This window comes from Acinonyx jubatus, chromosome F2, assembly GCF_027475565.1.
Source record: "Acinonyx jubatus isolate Ajub_Pintada_27869175 chromosome F2, VMU_Ajub_asm_v1.0, whole genome shotgun sequence".
Classification (NCBI taxonomy): Eukaryota; Metazoa; Chordata; class Mammalia; order Carnivora; family Felidae; genus Acinonyx; species Acinonyx jubatus.
Window position 1 is genome coordinate 26,301,016 of NC_069394.1, and position 14,221 is coordinate 26,315,236.

Here is a 14,221-nt window from a genome sequence, read left to right on the forward strand (position 1 = left end):
TGACTGTCATTCTAAATTCTTGTTCAGATATATTATTTATTTCTGTTTTGAGCAATTTTCTGGCTGTGATTTCTCCTTGAACTTTCTTTTGGGGAGAATTCCTCCATTTTGTCATTTTGTGTGTTTTAAAAGCTTGTTTTGTGTCTTGCACCTGAGTCATTCATGGATATTTTGATGTGGCTGGAATGAGACATCATGAAATAGAAAACAACTTTTAATTTGAATAACTAATTTTTTCTGTATTCTCATAACACCAAAGAGGCAAGATCAGTGACCTGTAAGCTATTTTATGGACACAAAATCATTTCTTCAAATGACAGTATTTAGGTGGACACCATAGTTTAAGACAGAAAAGGTAGAGCTACACTACTTTAAACAAGCATAAGGGATCCCCTATCCAACTGCTCAGCTTTTTCAAGTTTCTGTGTCCTCTATCTAGTATACATTTCCCTCATTATCTTTGATTGTTCTGGTTTTTCTGACATTCAGATATTTTCTCAAATGTCATCTCATCAACAGTACTCCTTATGACCCCATCTAAAGTAACTTTCTCATTATAAATACAGTCAGACACACTCTTAGACAGTCTTCCCTGTTTCACTTTCTTCTTTTCACTGTTTGAAATTAGTATAGTATTAGAATAGAGTAATATGGTGTTATAGGATGTGATATGACGTTTTGTTCATCTATACTCCAACAATGTAAGTTCTAAAAGGGAAGCTCCCTTGCCTTCCAGGTCATCACTGCTTCTCAGAAGCTAGAACAGCAGCTGGAACAAAATAGGCCTCAATGAATATTGTCAAAGTAATGAATTTGAATTATTGCTCTCATTTAAAAAATATTTTTAAATATTCATACTGCAAATATGTAATATATTTGTTTAAACTTCTTGGCTGTATATATATCCTAAGAAATTATTAATAATAATTTGTGGTATCAATGAAATAGAAAATAAAATCATAATTATTGATTTTGCAAATTTTAGGATAACTATCAAACAGTTTTGTATTATTGAGTGATTCCCCATTAAACTCAGAGTTAAAGTATTAGTAGTTAATATGTATTATATTTTAAAAACTATACACAGCTACAGTGATATAAACTGCAAGAAGTTTTATATTGGCAAAAGAAATTCATTTAAATTGTGACTACTGATTTAACTTTGAGACATAAACATTTTTTTTTATTTTAGAGATTTCTGAAAAATAAATGTATACTTAATCTAATCTAGAAAAATTTCAAAATAAATTCCTGCAAATATATAAAAACAAATAGATTAATTTGCCATCACAGTGTCCGTGGAAATCAATTACGATATTTTCCCACCAATATTATTTTTGATCACTTTTTTTGTCTTCCCTTATTAAATGTAACCACTTAGGTCAAGATCTATGTGTCATCTTTGTATTCCCAGTCCATTCTTATGATACCTTATTACATAGGTGAAAGATTAAATAAATTAATGAATGAGTCATATTTCCACCATTAATCACAAAATTTTTACTTAGAATTTTTTTCTCCTGTTTTTCCCCTAAGCACATTTATATTTCATATTATTCCTACTTGTAGAATACCCACTGTTTATGAAAAAAAAATTATGTATATATTTTTACTTTTTTATGCTATTTCCTATATTTACCTTCTTAAACTAAAAATTGTACTTTGATTTTTAAGACCCATTCAAATACCTTTTCTCAATAAGCATTTCCTGATCACTCCATTGTGAAATGATCCCTCTCTGTTCTGGCCTTTTATTTATCATATTTTTTCATGTATTTTAGTTGATTATATATGTGACTTACATTTCCTACTTCATTGGAAATGCTTTTAAGCATCCTATCTTTAGATAGGAATGTATATATTCTTCTTTGTGGCTCCAGCAGCACTTACAATACTCTTTCACAGGGTTGGCACCCAATTTATTATTAAGAAACCAATGAGGGATTTTAAGGTTTGTTGTACATCCTTGAAGATTTTAAATCTTATTGGGGAATGAAGTCATTTTATTTGTAATATCATGGAATGATGTTATTAAGAACAGTAATACTTAATTTTAATAACATAAGTAATTTCAACCCCACAATTAAAATTCAAGTTGAGAATTTCAGATGAGAGATTAACATATACTGTAGGATTTGTAGAAAGCCTTATGAATGAAGCTGGCCTTGACTTGGCCTTGTTTGATTCCTTTTCTTTTCACATATATTACCTTATATATTTAAGGAGTTAAAGATAATATAATGAAGCATAACTACTTACAAAATTAGTAGACTAAAATGTCCTTATATTTTACAGGGGTGTATAAAAGCCAGGAAGCTCGCCTAATGTTACACATCTACCTTATTAAAGTACCAACGCATGCTTCTGTGAAGAAAATGAAAGAGGACAATTGGGCCATGGATGGCTTTGTAAGTATAGTGTTTTAAATATCTTCTGCTGATTTTAATAACCAATTTGTGCTTTGGTTTGTCATTAAAATTCCAAAAAAAAGGTGGTTTTCTAAATTGGGCTAATTATGAATACACATGCACATATAAAATGGGAAAATTACTATTATGGGTAAATTTTTTGTTTGGAAAAAAGATTCAGTGTAAATACTTAGTAATCTAGAATGTTATACCTAGGGTTATTGGATTCTGATTAATATGCTTATATTTGTAATGTTTATGTGTATGAGAGTCATAGTTTTTCATTGCTTTCATCAAATGTATTTTGTCTATGACCAGTACTATGCAAAGTAAATCTGGATAAAATATAATTCATTCTTTGTCTGGAATTACTATTTAAGACACATACAACATATTTACAAAATGCATAAAAAAATTAAGTATGCCATTACATTTAAGTTTTTTCTCTAAATTTAACAGATTTAGAATATTTTATAAAGTTGTTTATGAAAAGAAAGTTATGTGAATTACTTCATTTGGGGAGATGGTTGCCATAGCTTCACCATGGAGTCACCCTGTCCTATTCAGCCACTTACATGAATGGAGTTTCTAAATTGGCAGTTGGAAGTAACTAGTCTTCCATTCACATATTGACCTGGAGTCTTTGCTAAAAAACAATGAGGAGAGCTCTGACTATATCCCCTCAAGCAACAGGTCTTCTTTTACAAGGAAGATCTAGAAGAAAAGAAGATAGTAGGTCATAGGCTTCTGTAAATTTAGTGCCTGAGGGGGTAAAAATGTTTATCCTATTTCCCTATCTGCTGTTATTCATGGAATTGGAAATGAATTCATGTCTTCAATGCACTCAAATCCTTTAGTTGTATTATTTTATCTAGGAAGCAAACAAAATGAATTCATTTGTTTAAATATTAGAGTTTAAGCTATTCTATTTAGAAGCATTTCATTTTAAAAAATGACCAAAATGAGTGTGATGTCTGATAATAAAGAATAAACCACTTGTTTCTGAAATGTCAAACTTCTATGGATGGATTGGTATGATATTTTGTTTTTTAGGGTGAGGATTCAAGGTTTTTAACTTTTACAATACTATACAGGACTTGGGTAACTTGGTAACTTGGGTAACAATACTATACAGGACTTTTACAATACTCTACAAGATTTGGGTAATTAAAACAAACTTCAGAATAAAGTCACATTACTAGTTATCAGGAACACTGAAATATGTCTATTTTTAATTTATTTATGAAATCAAATCACATTACATAAGTAAAGCATTTTTTAAAAATAGGATTTTACACACATGCAAGGTACACGTAATAGCATTTATAGCAATGGACACAGCCACAAAATCTTGGGGTCAAACAACAAGTATTTCATTCTTTCTCATGTATGTGGGGTTAGTTGTGGGTGTTCCACTTGAGGCTGTGGTAGCAAGTTCAGGTCTGCTCCAGATGTCTCATTCTGGGGCCCAGGCTGGAGCACATTCTCTTGTCAGAGGTCAGAAGCTCTGAGGGGGAAAGTGGAAACATGCCCCCTTGCTTTAAATAGCTCTAATGAAATATAACTCATCTTCCTTACAATTCACCCATTTAAAATATGCAATTCAGTGGTTTTAAGTATATTGACATGTGTGTAACCGTCACCACAGTTGATTTTAGAATATTTCCATCACCTCAAACAGAAACTCCACACCCTTTAGCTATCACCCTACCCATTCGTCCCTCACCTCCACCCTAGCCCTAAGAAGACACAAATCTATTTTCTGAAATCTATAGATTTCTCTGTTTTGGATGTTCATATTTATGGAATCATGTAATATGTAGTCTTTTGTGTCTGGCTTCTTTCACTTATTTTCATGGGAAACATGCCTTTTAAGGCTCAGACTTAGAACTGACCTACTGTCAGTTCCACCCATAAATCTTTGGCCAAAGTAAATCACAGGACCAAACCCAGTGAGTTGAAAGGGGCATTCTTCCCATGAAGGTTGGTGGTAGGGGAAGACGGAGTGCATACATGCTAAACAGTAATCGTATCTACAAAGTAGAGTTTTATTATATTTTAATTTTTAATAATTTTTTAACATTTTATTTCTTTTTGAAAGACAGAGACATCATATGTGGGGGAGGAGCAGAGAGAGAGAGAGAGGAGACACAGAATGCAAAGCAGCTCCAGGCTCTGAGCTGTCAGCACAGAACTGATGTGGGGTTTGAACCCACAAACTGTGAGATCATGACCTGAGCCAAAGTCAGTTGCTTAACTGACTGAGCCACTGAGCACCCCAATTTTTAATTGATCATTTGCTTTATTCTGTTTAATCATATCATTGTCCTCCCTCTTTTGTTTAGAGGGGGGAAGGGCAGAAGGAGAGGGAGAAAGAGAATCTTAAGCAGGCTCCATGCCTAGGTTGGAGCCTGACTTGGGACTCTGTCTCATGACTGTAGGTCATGACCTGAGCTGAAATCAAGACTCAGATGCTTAACTGCCTGAGCCACCCAGACTCCCCTAATTGCCTTTTTTTTTGACAGTAGGCTTCTTAGCCTAAGAGAAATCTATATATCTATATAATTATATTAATGACCAACCCCCTATATTCTAATATCCTAATTACTTAAAAACAAAAATTTTCTTTTGCTTTTAATGGCAAATTTGCACAGTATGCCGTGTTTTATATCAGAGGGAAATAAAGAGGAAGGAACTCTGTATAATCTTCATTTAAGTGTAAAACTGGATATTTATTAAGGCTGGAAAATATAGCCGGCTCCAATCCTCAGATTTAATCAACCTTATAAATATTTTTAGGTTTCTGCTGAGCCTGATGGAGCAACTTATGTATTTCAAGGATTTATTCAGGGCAAAGATTATGGGCAATTTGGACTACAAAGACTAGGTAATGTATTCATTTTCATTTTCATGTAGTTCCTTTATTACTCTAGACATCATAAGAAAATACAGTGTATTCTGTACATTAGGCACACTTACTACATTTTGAATTTGGCTTTGTCAGGTAAGTTATACATTGAAAAATTTGAAAGGCTTTTAAATAATCACACAAAATATTGATTCTCTATGTACCGATGCTGTACAGGGTTTGGTTTTTGTCAGATGTCTAATAAATATGACACACTGCCTTGCCTTTAGCAAGGAAAAAGGAGAAAAGTGATACAGATAGAAAAGAAAATATTAAACTGTAAATTATTTTATTTTATCTCATGAGAACTGCAGTACTTCTCTTCAGTTTGAATATTGTTGTAACTTTATTTCTCTTTTGAAAATGTAATAGCACTTTGAAAAATTCATACGGTCTGAAAAAGAAAATAACTTTGAGGAATAGACCCCTTTTTTGGGACTTTGTGCTATTCAGCTATGTAAATTTTCTGTAGTGGGAGGCATAGGGTTTTTTCATTCTTCTTTTAAACTCTTTTAAAATATACATAGACATTTAATGGTCTTGCCTGAATATAATTATTGCCATAGCTTTTGGTATGTAATTTTCCTAAAGTATATTGTCTTCCATTATTATATAGTGGTATTGACATATAAAGAATAAACTCAGGCTCTAAAAACTACTACTTAGTATTTATCTTAAAAATTCCATTACTTTGAATGCTTATGTAAATATTCCGAGTCCCTGGAAAAATAAGGTAGGTAAGAAGGTATTAACTTGGACTAAGGTGTGACTTAATTGAATATAACTGTTTATCAAAAAAATAAATTAGCCTTCTCTAAGTAAATAAAAATGATAAGATGTTCATTTCAGATAATATCTTGGCCTAAAAGTATGTTAGTTTTGAAAACCAAATAAAACATTAATACAGTACAGTTACACAGTTGTGCAATTTAATGCAAGATGTTTACACATACTAGTCTCAAAAGCATCACAAAAACTACATGTCTAAGACAGAACCTATTTTTAAAAAGCAGCTATTTCTTTCTGGGGAACTAAAAACAAAAAATAACCTGTCCGTTATTTTTTCTTCCCTTGTCCTATGCCAACACGTTGACAAACCTGATTTTCTCATTTCCTAATTGTGCTAATGTCTTCACTGTTTCCCCATCCCCAAGTAGAACACTTCTTCTCAGCCTGTGCTCTCTTCCCACTTATCCTCACAAACAAGTTCTGTTGATTTTTAACTACAAAATGTTCCCCCATTTCTGTCTTTTCATGCTCTTCCTTGTATGTCAGCATAGAAATCAATTTCCACTTCTCTTTGGGTTCTTGCTCTAACCATTGATGTACACGTGCTTCCAGTCTGGCTTCCCTCAAGTTCATTCATTCCACCCTACCCACTGTCCTAAATTGTGTGTCTTATCATAGTGCCTTTTATTTCTAAATACCTTCACTTGTCCTTCACTGCAAATAGATACAAGTTTGAATTCTTTAGAATGATATTTATGGCTTTTTGGGGTCTGGCCATAGCTTTTTCAGGTTAGCAGCCTATTCCTACCACACAGATAATACCTATCTCCACATCTTTTCCACACAGCTACACCTAGTGCTTGTCACGTCTTCTAAATATGTCACTCACCTTCCTATTTCTAAGCTTAAGATGGTCCCGCTTCCTCCTCCATTCATTGTTCTACTGACTCTTCAAAGCCAAGCTCATTGTATTCTCCAAAATACATTCTTATATACCACCAGATGGAATTACCCCTTCTCTTCCTAAAGCACATTGATCATTAATTCATGCCTGATGTATATGCTTTTTTGTGTCATTTCATTGTATTCTTTCTACAACTGTATAAACTCTTCAGTTCAGAGACTACTTATTTTTTATTCTGTATCCTTTCCTGGAAAAATATCTTATACATAGTGGACACTGCACAAACTTGCATGGAAATGAGTTGAAGGAGTTTCCTGAATTATTTTTGTTTACTATATACATTTCCAAGTAGGTATCTTGATAAGGAAAGAAAATAATTGATTCATAAAAATAAAAAATCATGTGATAAAGGCAAGTTGATTTTTTTTTTTTAAATTTTATAGGACTGAATATGTCAGAAGGCTCAAATTCTTCAAATCAACCTCATGGTACAAACAGTAGTTCTGTGGCCATTGCTATTCTTGTGCCTTTTTTTGCACTTATATTTGCAGGATTTGGATTTTATCTTTATAAACAGAGGTAAGTTTGTTGATTTTACCTACAAAACCTTTCCCAAATCTTCCATTTCATGTTCTTTTTACTACTCTAGTTCAAATTGTAACTTCCATTTTTTTTTTCAGTGTGTGCCAAATAGTGCAACAGGTTTAAAAACCTGGTTCCCCCTGCCTGCCCCCCACCATGCCAACATCACAAAACAAAAATTGCTCAGTGAATTTGCACATTTACCTTAACCCTTATTACTCTTGCCTGTCAATTTCCTGGCACGTACTTAATTGTATAAGTTAGTTTTACATTACCCATAATAAGAATTTAGAGATACAAAAGCCAGGTTAACGTTGACATTGAAGAGGTGATACCTGCTGCCACATTTATTTGGAGAAGTGGAGAGAAGTTTGTGACCAAACCTCGTAGCGCACATCACAATACTGACCAGTTTTACCCAGGCAGACAGTTCGTAAAGTCTTCTAACCGTCTCCTTTCCTTCTGCTGCTTTTAGAAGATTATGCAATTAGAATGTTATATTTCTGACGTATCTAGTGTATGATTATCCATATTATTAGTTGGTCCTTGTTTTACTAAGTCCATTACAACAATCCAAGTCAGGGGCTTTATTATGTAATTGTCTGCTATTTGGGACTATCCTTTATCAAGAAAATATATAGAGAGACAACCAGATAATTCAATGAATATTACCTAAATGCATTTTTCTCAAAACTGATATTTGTATTACATGTTTCAGTCTAGATTACCTAAGAGTTATATATATATATATATATATATAATATTACATAAATTTGTAATAATTGAATATTAGCAGCTGCTTAGGCCTTGTCAATATCAGATTTTATTTACAACAACAAAAAAATCATCACTATATTTATTTATAAAGAAATCTGTTCCAATCCTTTTTTTGTTTTTAAACTATCTTTGTAAAAAACGCATAACCTAAAACCATTTAAACCATTCTAGGCATATAGTTCAGTGGCATTTAGTATACTCACTGTGTCCCAGAGCCATCATTGCCAGTTCCAGAATATTTTCATCGCTCCAAAAGGAAATTCTGTGCCCATTGATCAGTCATTCCGTATTCCTACCACCCCTGCCCTAGGCAACTGCTAATCTGCTTTCTGTCTGTATTTGTTTGCCTATTCTGGGTATTTCATATCAATGGAATCAGGTAACATGTGACATTTTCTATTTAGTCTCTTAAACTTAACATAATGTTTTCAAGTTTCTTCCATGTTATAGCATTTATCAGTGCTCCATTCCTTTATATGGCTGAATAATATTCTGTGGTATGTTTGAATGTGTTCTATTTAAATATGTCCATTCATCAGTTAATGGGCATTTGGTTTGTTCCTACATTTTGGCTATTGTGAATAGTGCTTATATATACACTTGTGTACAACTTTTTGTTTGAACACATGCTTCAATTCTTTTGAGTATATACCCCAAAATAGAATTGCAGGTTTATATGGTAATTCTACATTTAACTTACTGGGGAAGCACCAAATTTTTGCAGAGCAACTGCACCCTATTATATTCTCACCAGCAATGTATAACTAACTGTTTTACTTTCTCCGCATCCATGCCAACACTTGTTATTTTCTGTTTTCTTTTCTTTTTCTTTCTTATTTTAATTATAGTTACCCTAGTATATGTGTAAAGTGGTATCTCATTGTGGTTTGGATTTACATTTCCCTAATTACTAATGACATTGAACATCTTTTCACTGCTTTTTGGCCATTTTTCTTTGAAGAAATGCCTGTTCAAGTATCTGCCCATTTTTTAATTGTGTTGTTTGTCTTGTTGTTGATTGTAAGTGTTCTTTATACATTTTGGAGAGTTGACTCTTAGCATACATATGGTTTGATATATTTCTTCCTTTCTGTGAGTTGTATTTTCATTCCCTTGATAGTGTCTTGTCCTTTGATGTACAAAAATTTCTCATTTTGATAAAGTCCAACTTATCTATTTTCTTTTGTAATTTGTGTTTGTGGTGTCAGAGCTAAGAAACCATTGCCATATTCAATGTCATGAATCATGGTCAGATTTACCTGTATGTATTCTCCGAAGAGTTTAATAGATTTAGCTCTTATATTTAAAAGTTTGGTTTGTTTCAAGTAAATTTTTCACGGCATAAACTATCCTGAAACTTGACATTATTTTCCATAAAGCTGTTGTTTAACATTAGTAAAATGGCATTTCTTTTTATCTTCATGATTCTTGTCTAATTAGAAGGAAATGATGTTGTTCCTGGTTTTCATTGTGAATCTAGTTTGAAAAAAGAGAGACAAATACTTTCCATTAGAATTATGCACCTGGCAAGAGCAAATTTTAAGCAATATGTCTATATAGGTAATGTCATTGAAAAAAAACTTAAGATAGCTTTAATCAAATTTATTGCTGTATAAATCATCTAACAATTGTTAGTATGGAGAAAATTTCAGAAAATGCATTAGGGATAGGAATAGAATAGAATAGAATAGAATAGAATAGAATAGAACAGAACAGAACATAATAGCAAATAAAGTAAGATGAAATAGTTGAAATTTGTGATGTTTGGATGTAAGCAAAGGAGTTGAGAAACCAAATTCTTTTAAGATGTATCCATTTTAGGAATTAGGTCCCAGAAACAGGTAGAGGCAAGTCTGCCTTTGTACCATAGCAAATGTCCTCAAATTATGCAGTGGGGTGTGGGAAACTAGAAATAAGAATTTCTCAAAAGAGAGGGAAATAGAGAAACAAAGCAGGAATTCAAGATCAGCAGGTTATGCCAACCATCCTAGGACCCGTGTGTTTTGTTAAGTAAAACCAAATGTTCAGTTATTAATAACTCTGGAAACTATTTTCATGACTTCATTATCTATAGTCATTTCTTCTTGGAGATTTTGAATTTATTGTTCTGGTGTATATCATTTTTTTAATTTAAATTTTATTTAAACTTCAGTTAGGTAATGTACCATGCAATATTTGTTTCAGGAGGAGAACTCAGTGATTCATCACGTACATACAATACCCAGTCCTTATCCCAAGTGCTCCCCTTCACACCCATCACCCATCTAGCCCATCTCAAACCCACCTCCTTCCACCAACCCATAGTTTGTTCTGTATCATTAAGAGTCTCTTGCGGTTTGTTTTCTCTTCTCTCCCCTCTTCCCACATGTTCATCTGTTTTGTCCTAGATTCTGCATATGAGTGAAATCATGTGGCGTTTGTCTTTCTCTGATTGACTTATTGTGCTTAGCATAATATATTCTAGCTCCATCCATGTTATTGCAAATGGCAAGATTTCATTCTTTTTGAGAGCTGAGTTACATTCCATGTATATACACCACATCTTTATCCATTCATTAATCAATGGACACTTGGACTCTCCCCATAGTTTGACTATTATTGATAATGCTGCTATACACATTGGGGTGCATGTATAGCCTTCAAATCTGTATTTTTGAATCCTTCTTTGAGATTTTGAATTTATTGTTCTAATGTATATCATTTTTAAGAAAATTGAGTATTTATGTTTCTGGGATACTCCAAGTATCTTCCCAAATTAGGCCTCAGTGTTAGTTGTCTGCTCTTTCTGAAATGCTTTTTTAATTAGTGCAGAAATGCCTCCTCTTTGTTCTTCATGTCTCAGATTACATTTTATCTCTGCAGAGGTACTTTTCCTCATTACTCCTCCAAAAGTGGGGCCCAGTTCCTTCCTGTCATATCAACTCTTTTCCTTTTCATCAGAACAATTCTCATTACCTTTTTCTTGTTTTATTTATTATTTTTTAATAAATATTTATTTATTAATTATTTTCTATCACTACAGTGATATGCCTAGGATCCATATGCATATGCCCGGGATCATGCTTGGTACATAATGAATGCTCAGTAAATATCTGATGAATGAATGAATGAATGAATGAATGAATAGTAATAAGATTTAAATTTTATTTTATCATAATTTATACTATACATGCTAGTTCATAACGATTATTGTTGCATCAGAAAATTTAGATTTATGAGATTAGTCATAATACATTATTGATACTTGTATTACTCAGATTGGTACTGTATATTAATATGTATTATATTAAATAATAAAAGTCACTCAGGATTTAAAAGTGACAGGTAAATTGTTCAAATTTGATCTGTTGAGTTTATAATTTCTCAATTAATGCTTTGAAGTTACATTACGCAGTAACAATGATAACTCAAGTATGTTATGTTTGAGCCCTACTCTGCTATTTCTAGAAAGTTAACACATAGCTAATCCATGTTCTCATCAACAGGACTGCACCCAAAACACAGTATACAGGATGTTCAGTTCATGAAAATAACAATGGCCAAGCAGCTTTTGAAAACCCCATGTATGACACCAATGCAAAGTCAGCGGAAGGGAAGGCAGTACGATTCGATCCCAACTTGAACACTGTCTGCACAATGGTATAACACGGCAACTCTTTGCCTTCTTCAGAAGCTTGGAAATCGACACACAACACAGTGCACATTTAGTTCACTGCTAAACAAATTAAAGCACACTTTTCAGGACTTGCTGGGTCACCTTTTCCTGAGGAATGATAGAGAAGAGTGTTTTTTCATAAACTGGACCCTAATTCTTCTTCATGTTTACCATGGAGAGTTTTACAGAAATTTGGCTGCACTCTGGGAGTGCTTACTCACAGTTTATTTGCTTTTTTTAAAAAGGAGATTATTCTAAAACATAAACTTCTTTGCATATATTGGAGGAGCATCCACTATCAGTATTTCTGTGCTTTATAAAGTATATTAGAGGGACTGGGTTTAAAAAAAAAGATATAGGGTAGAAAATAAGAGCTATACTTACAAGAGTCAATAGACCACTGACTTCTCTTTAACAGTCATGAGCCACATCATGCCCATGAGTCTATTTCACACCACTCTGTCAGCTACTCATTTTTGTTAATCGAGTCATTGTCTTCCTTATCTCCATGGTTATTTCAGATTGAGTCATGCCCTCAAATGTTTATGAGCTAATTTATGCCACAGAAGAGATAAGATTGCCTTCTCTGATTTGATTCCTTCTGGTACTTGTCCTTCAGTATCATATTGTCTCTATTTTTAGATTGGTCGTCATAGTTTCTGTAAATGGCAAGATCATTGTGCTGTTCTCCCAATTTCCCTCATTATGCTATAACCAAGATTATTCACTAAGCCATGGGGCGGTGTTTAAAACCTTGCTTCGATCTGTTTTGTCACCCAGAAACCACTCGAGCTGGCACAAATTATCCATAGTAATGATGATTTTGCAGTTATTTGAGACACCAAACTTACCATCCTTTACCACACTCTCCAAAGTTTTTGAAAGACCAAACAGAACCTATTAATCTGTTGCATTTAGTTGATGATATATGCGATTTTCCTTCCAAATGAGCCTTCAAATTTATTTAACATTGTTTTGAACTTTTATCAACAATGAGTTAAAAATGTAAGATTTTAAGCTTTGAACTTTTATCTAACAGTGAGTTAGACATACATTTTGGTCCAGCCCATAAATATAATGACTACAAAAAATTTACACTTTCAAATGACCAATATAAAGTTATTTCCTAAAGGCATAGGTTTTCCAAATTTTCACACATTTTAAACTTTCTATACTCTTATTCGTAAGAAGCATGTTTCAGATATGACAGGTTTCTTTCACTGTCAAATTAAGATACACATTTGCAAGTTATTGGTGGCTCATTTACAACTGTATCACGGTAATGCCAGCATATTGGTTTAATAGGTCATTGTCTTCCTTTTATAGCATGTTTTACTTCATTGAATAAATTATGTACCCAGTGTGAACTCTTTGTTGATGTCCCTCTCAAATGCGGATAACTCTGTAAACAGTCTCGATTTTTGTATCATGAGACAGAGTGCCTAAGAGAAATCATTGCACCCAGAAGCGCTGCTTGGATCTATCTCTACAACATTTAGTGAATTTCTTGTAAACCACTTTGAGATACATTGTTTTGGAAATTCATACAATTTTCTCAACATTGTACTCTACTGACAGGATGCTGTTTTAAATTTTATGCCATCAGTTATTTATTCTTGTTTATTCAAATGACTGCAATAACAATGATTCATTCATTAATGTTAAGGTTAATACATTTAAGATCTTGTTTAAACAATGTTTCTTCTGCAACTGGCTACTCCTCTTATATTAATGCATACACTTTTGTAAAGAAGTATATTTTTATGAAAAAAAAACTTTGTAAAAGTATGATGTAAATTTTCAGTGCAATGTAAACAAAATAAAAATGGATAATTGCTTTTGTAAAATGTGTATTCTTTTCAAAATTGTTAGTATACTGGATAGCAAAAGGAATAAACAGCCTACATTTATTTGGTGTTTTCAAGTTCCAAACTGCATATTATATATACTTATTTAGCAACATAATAATGAGACATGGGTGTTTTTCTTTATATTTTGCCGTTCCCCAAGTGTGACACTCTTTTAGAAGTAAACAGATTCCCACTAAACATTATAGTATCCTAACAATCTCGTCTTAGAATTTTCCTTAGATGTAAATATTTTAACACTAGTGTCTAAATTCGGGTATATCTGATGATTTCCAATATTTCTGTAGTGTATTTTGTAGAGATACTTATTTTTAGCATACTTCCAAGGTATGGACTTAATCTTTTGAATAGCTACATTAAACTAATAGTCAAAAAATCTATTTGCCAGGG

General features: G+C 32.8%; 1 protein-coding gene across 6 annotated transcripts in view; it reads left to right on the plus strand.

Annotated features, from left to right (window-relative positions):
- The window catches only part of CSMD3 (CUB and Sushi multiple domains 3), a 1,242,277-nt gene extending 1,228,464 nt beyond the window's left edge, over nt 1–13,813 (plus strand). For all 6 annotated transcript variants that reach the window (XM_027064013.2, XM_027064014.2, XM_027064015.2 and 3 more), the window contains 4 exons: nt 2,296–2,408; nt 5,208–5,295; nt 7,393–7,528; nt 11,794–13,813. In XM_027064013.2, coding sequence (XP_026919814.1) covers nt 2,296–2,408; nt 5,208–5,295; nt 7,393–7,528; nt 11,794–11,953 — 497 coding nt within the window. In that variant the 3' untranslated portion in view covers nt 11,954–13,813. The remainder of the gene's footprint in view (nt 1–2,295; nt 2,409–5,207; nt 5,296–7,392; nt 7,529–11,793) is intronic.
- The last annotated feature ends 408 nt before the right edge of the window (nt 13,814–14,221 follow it).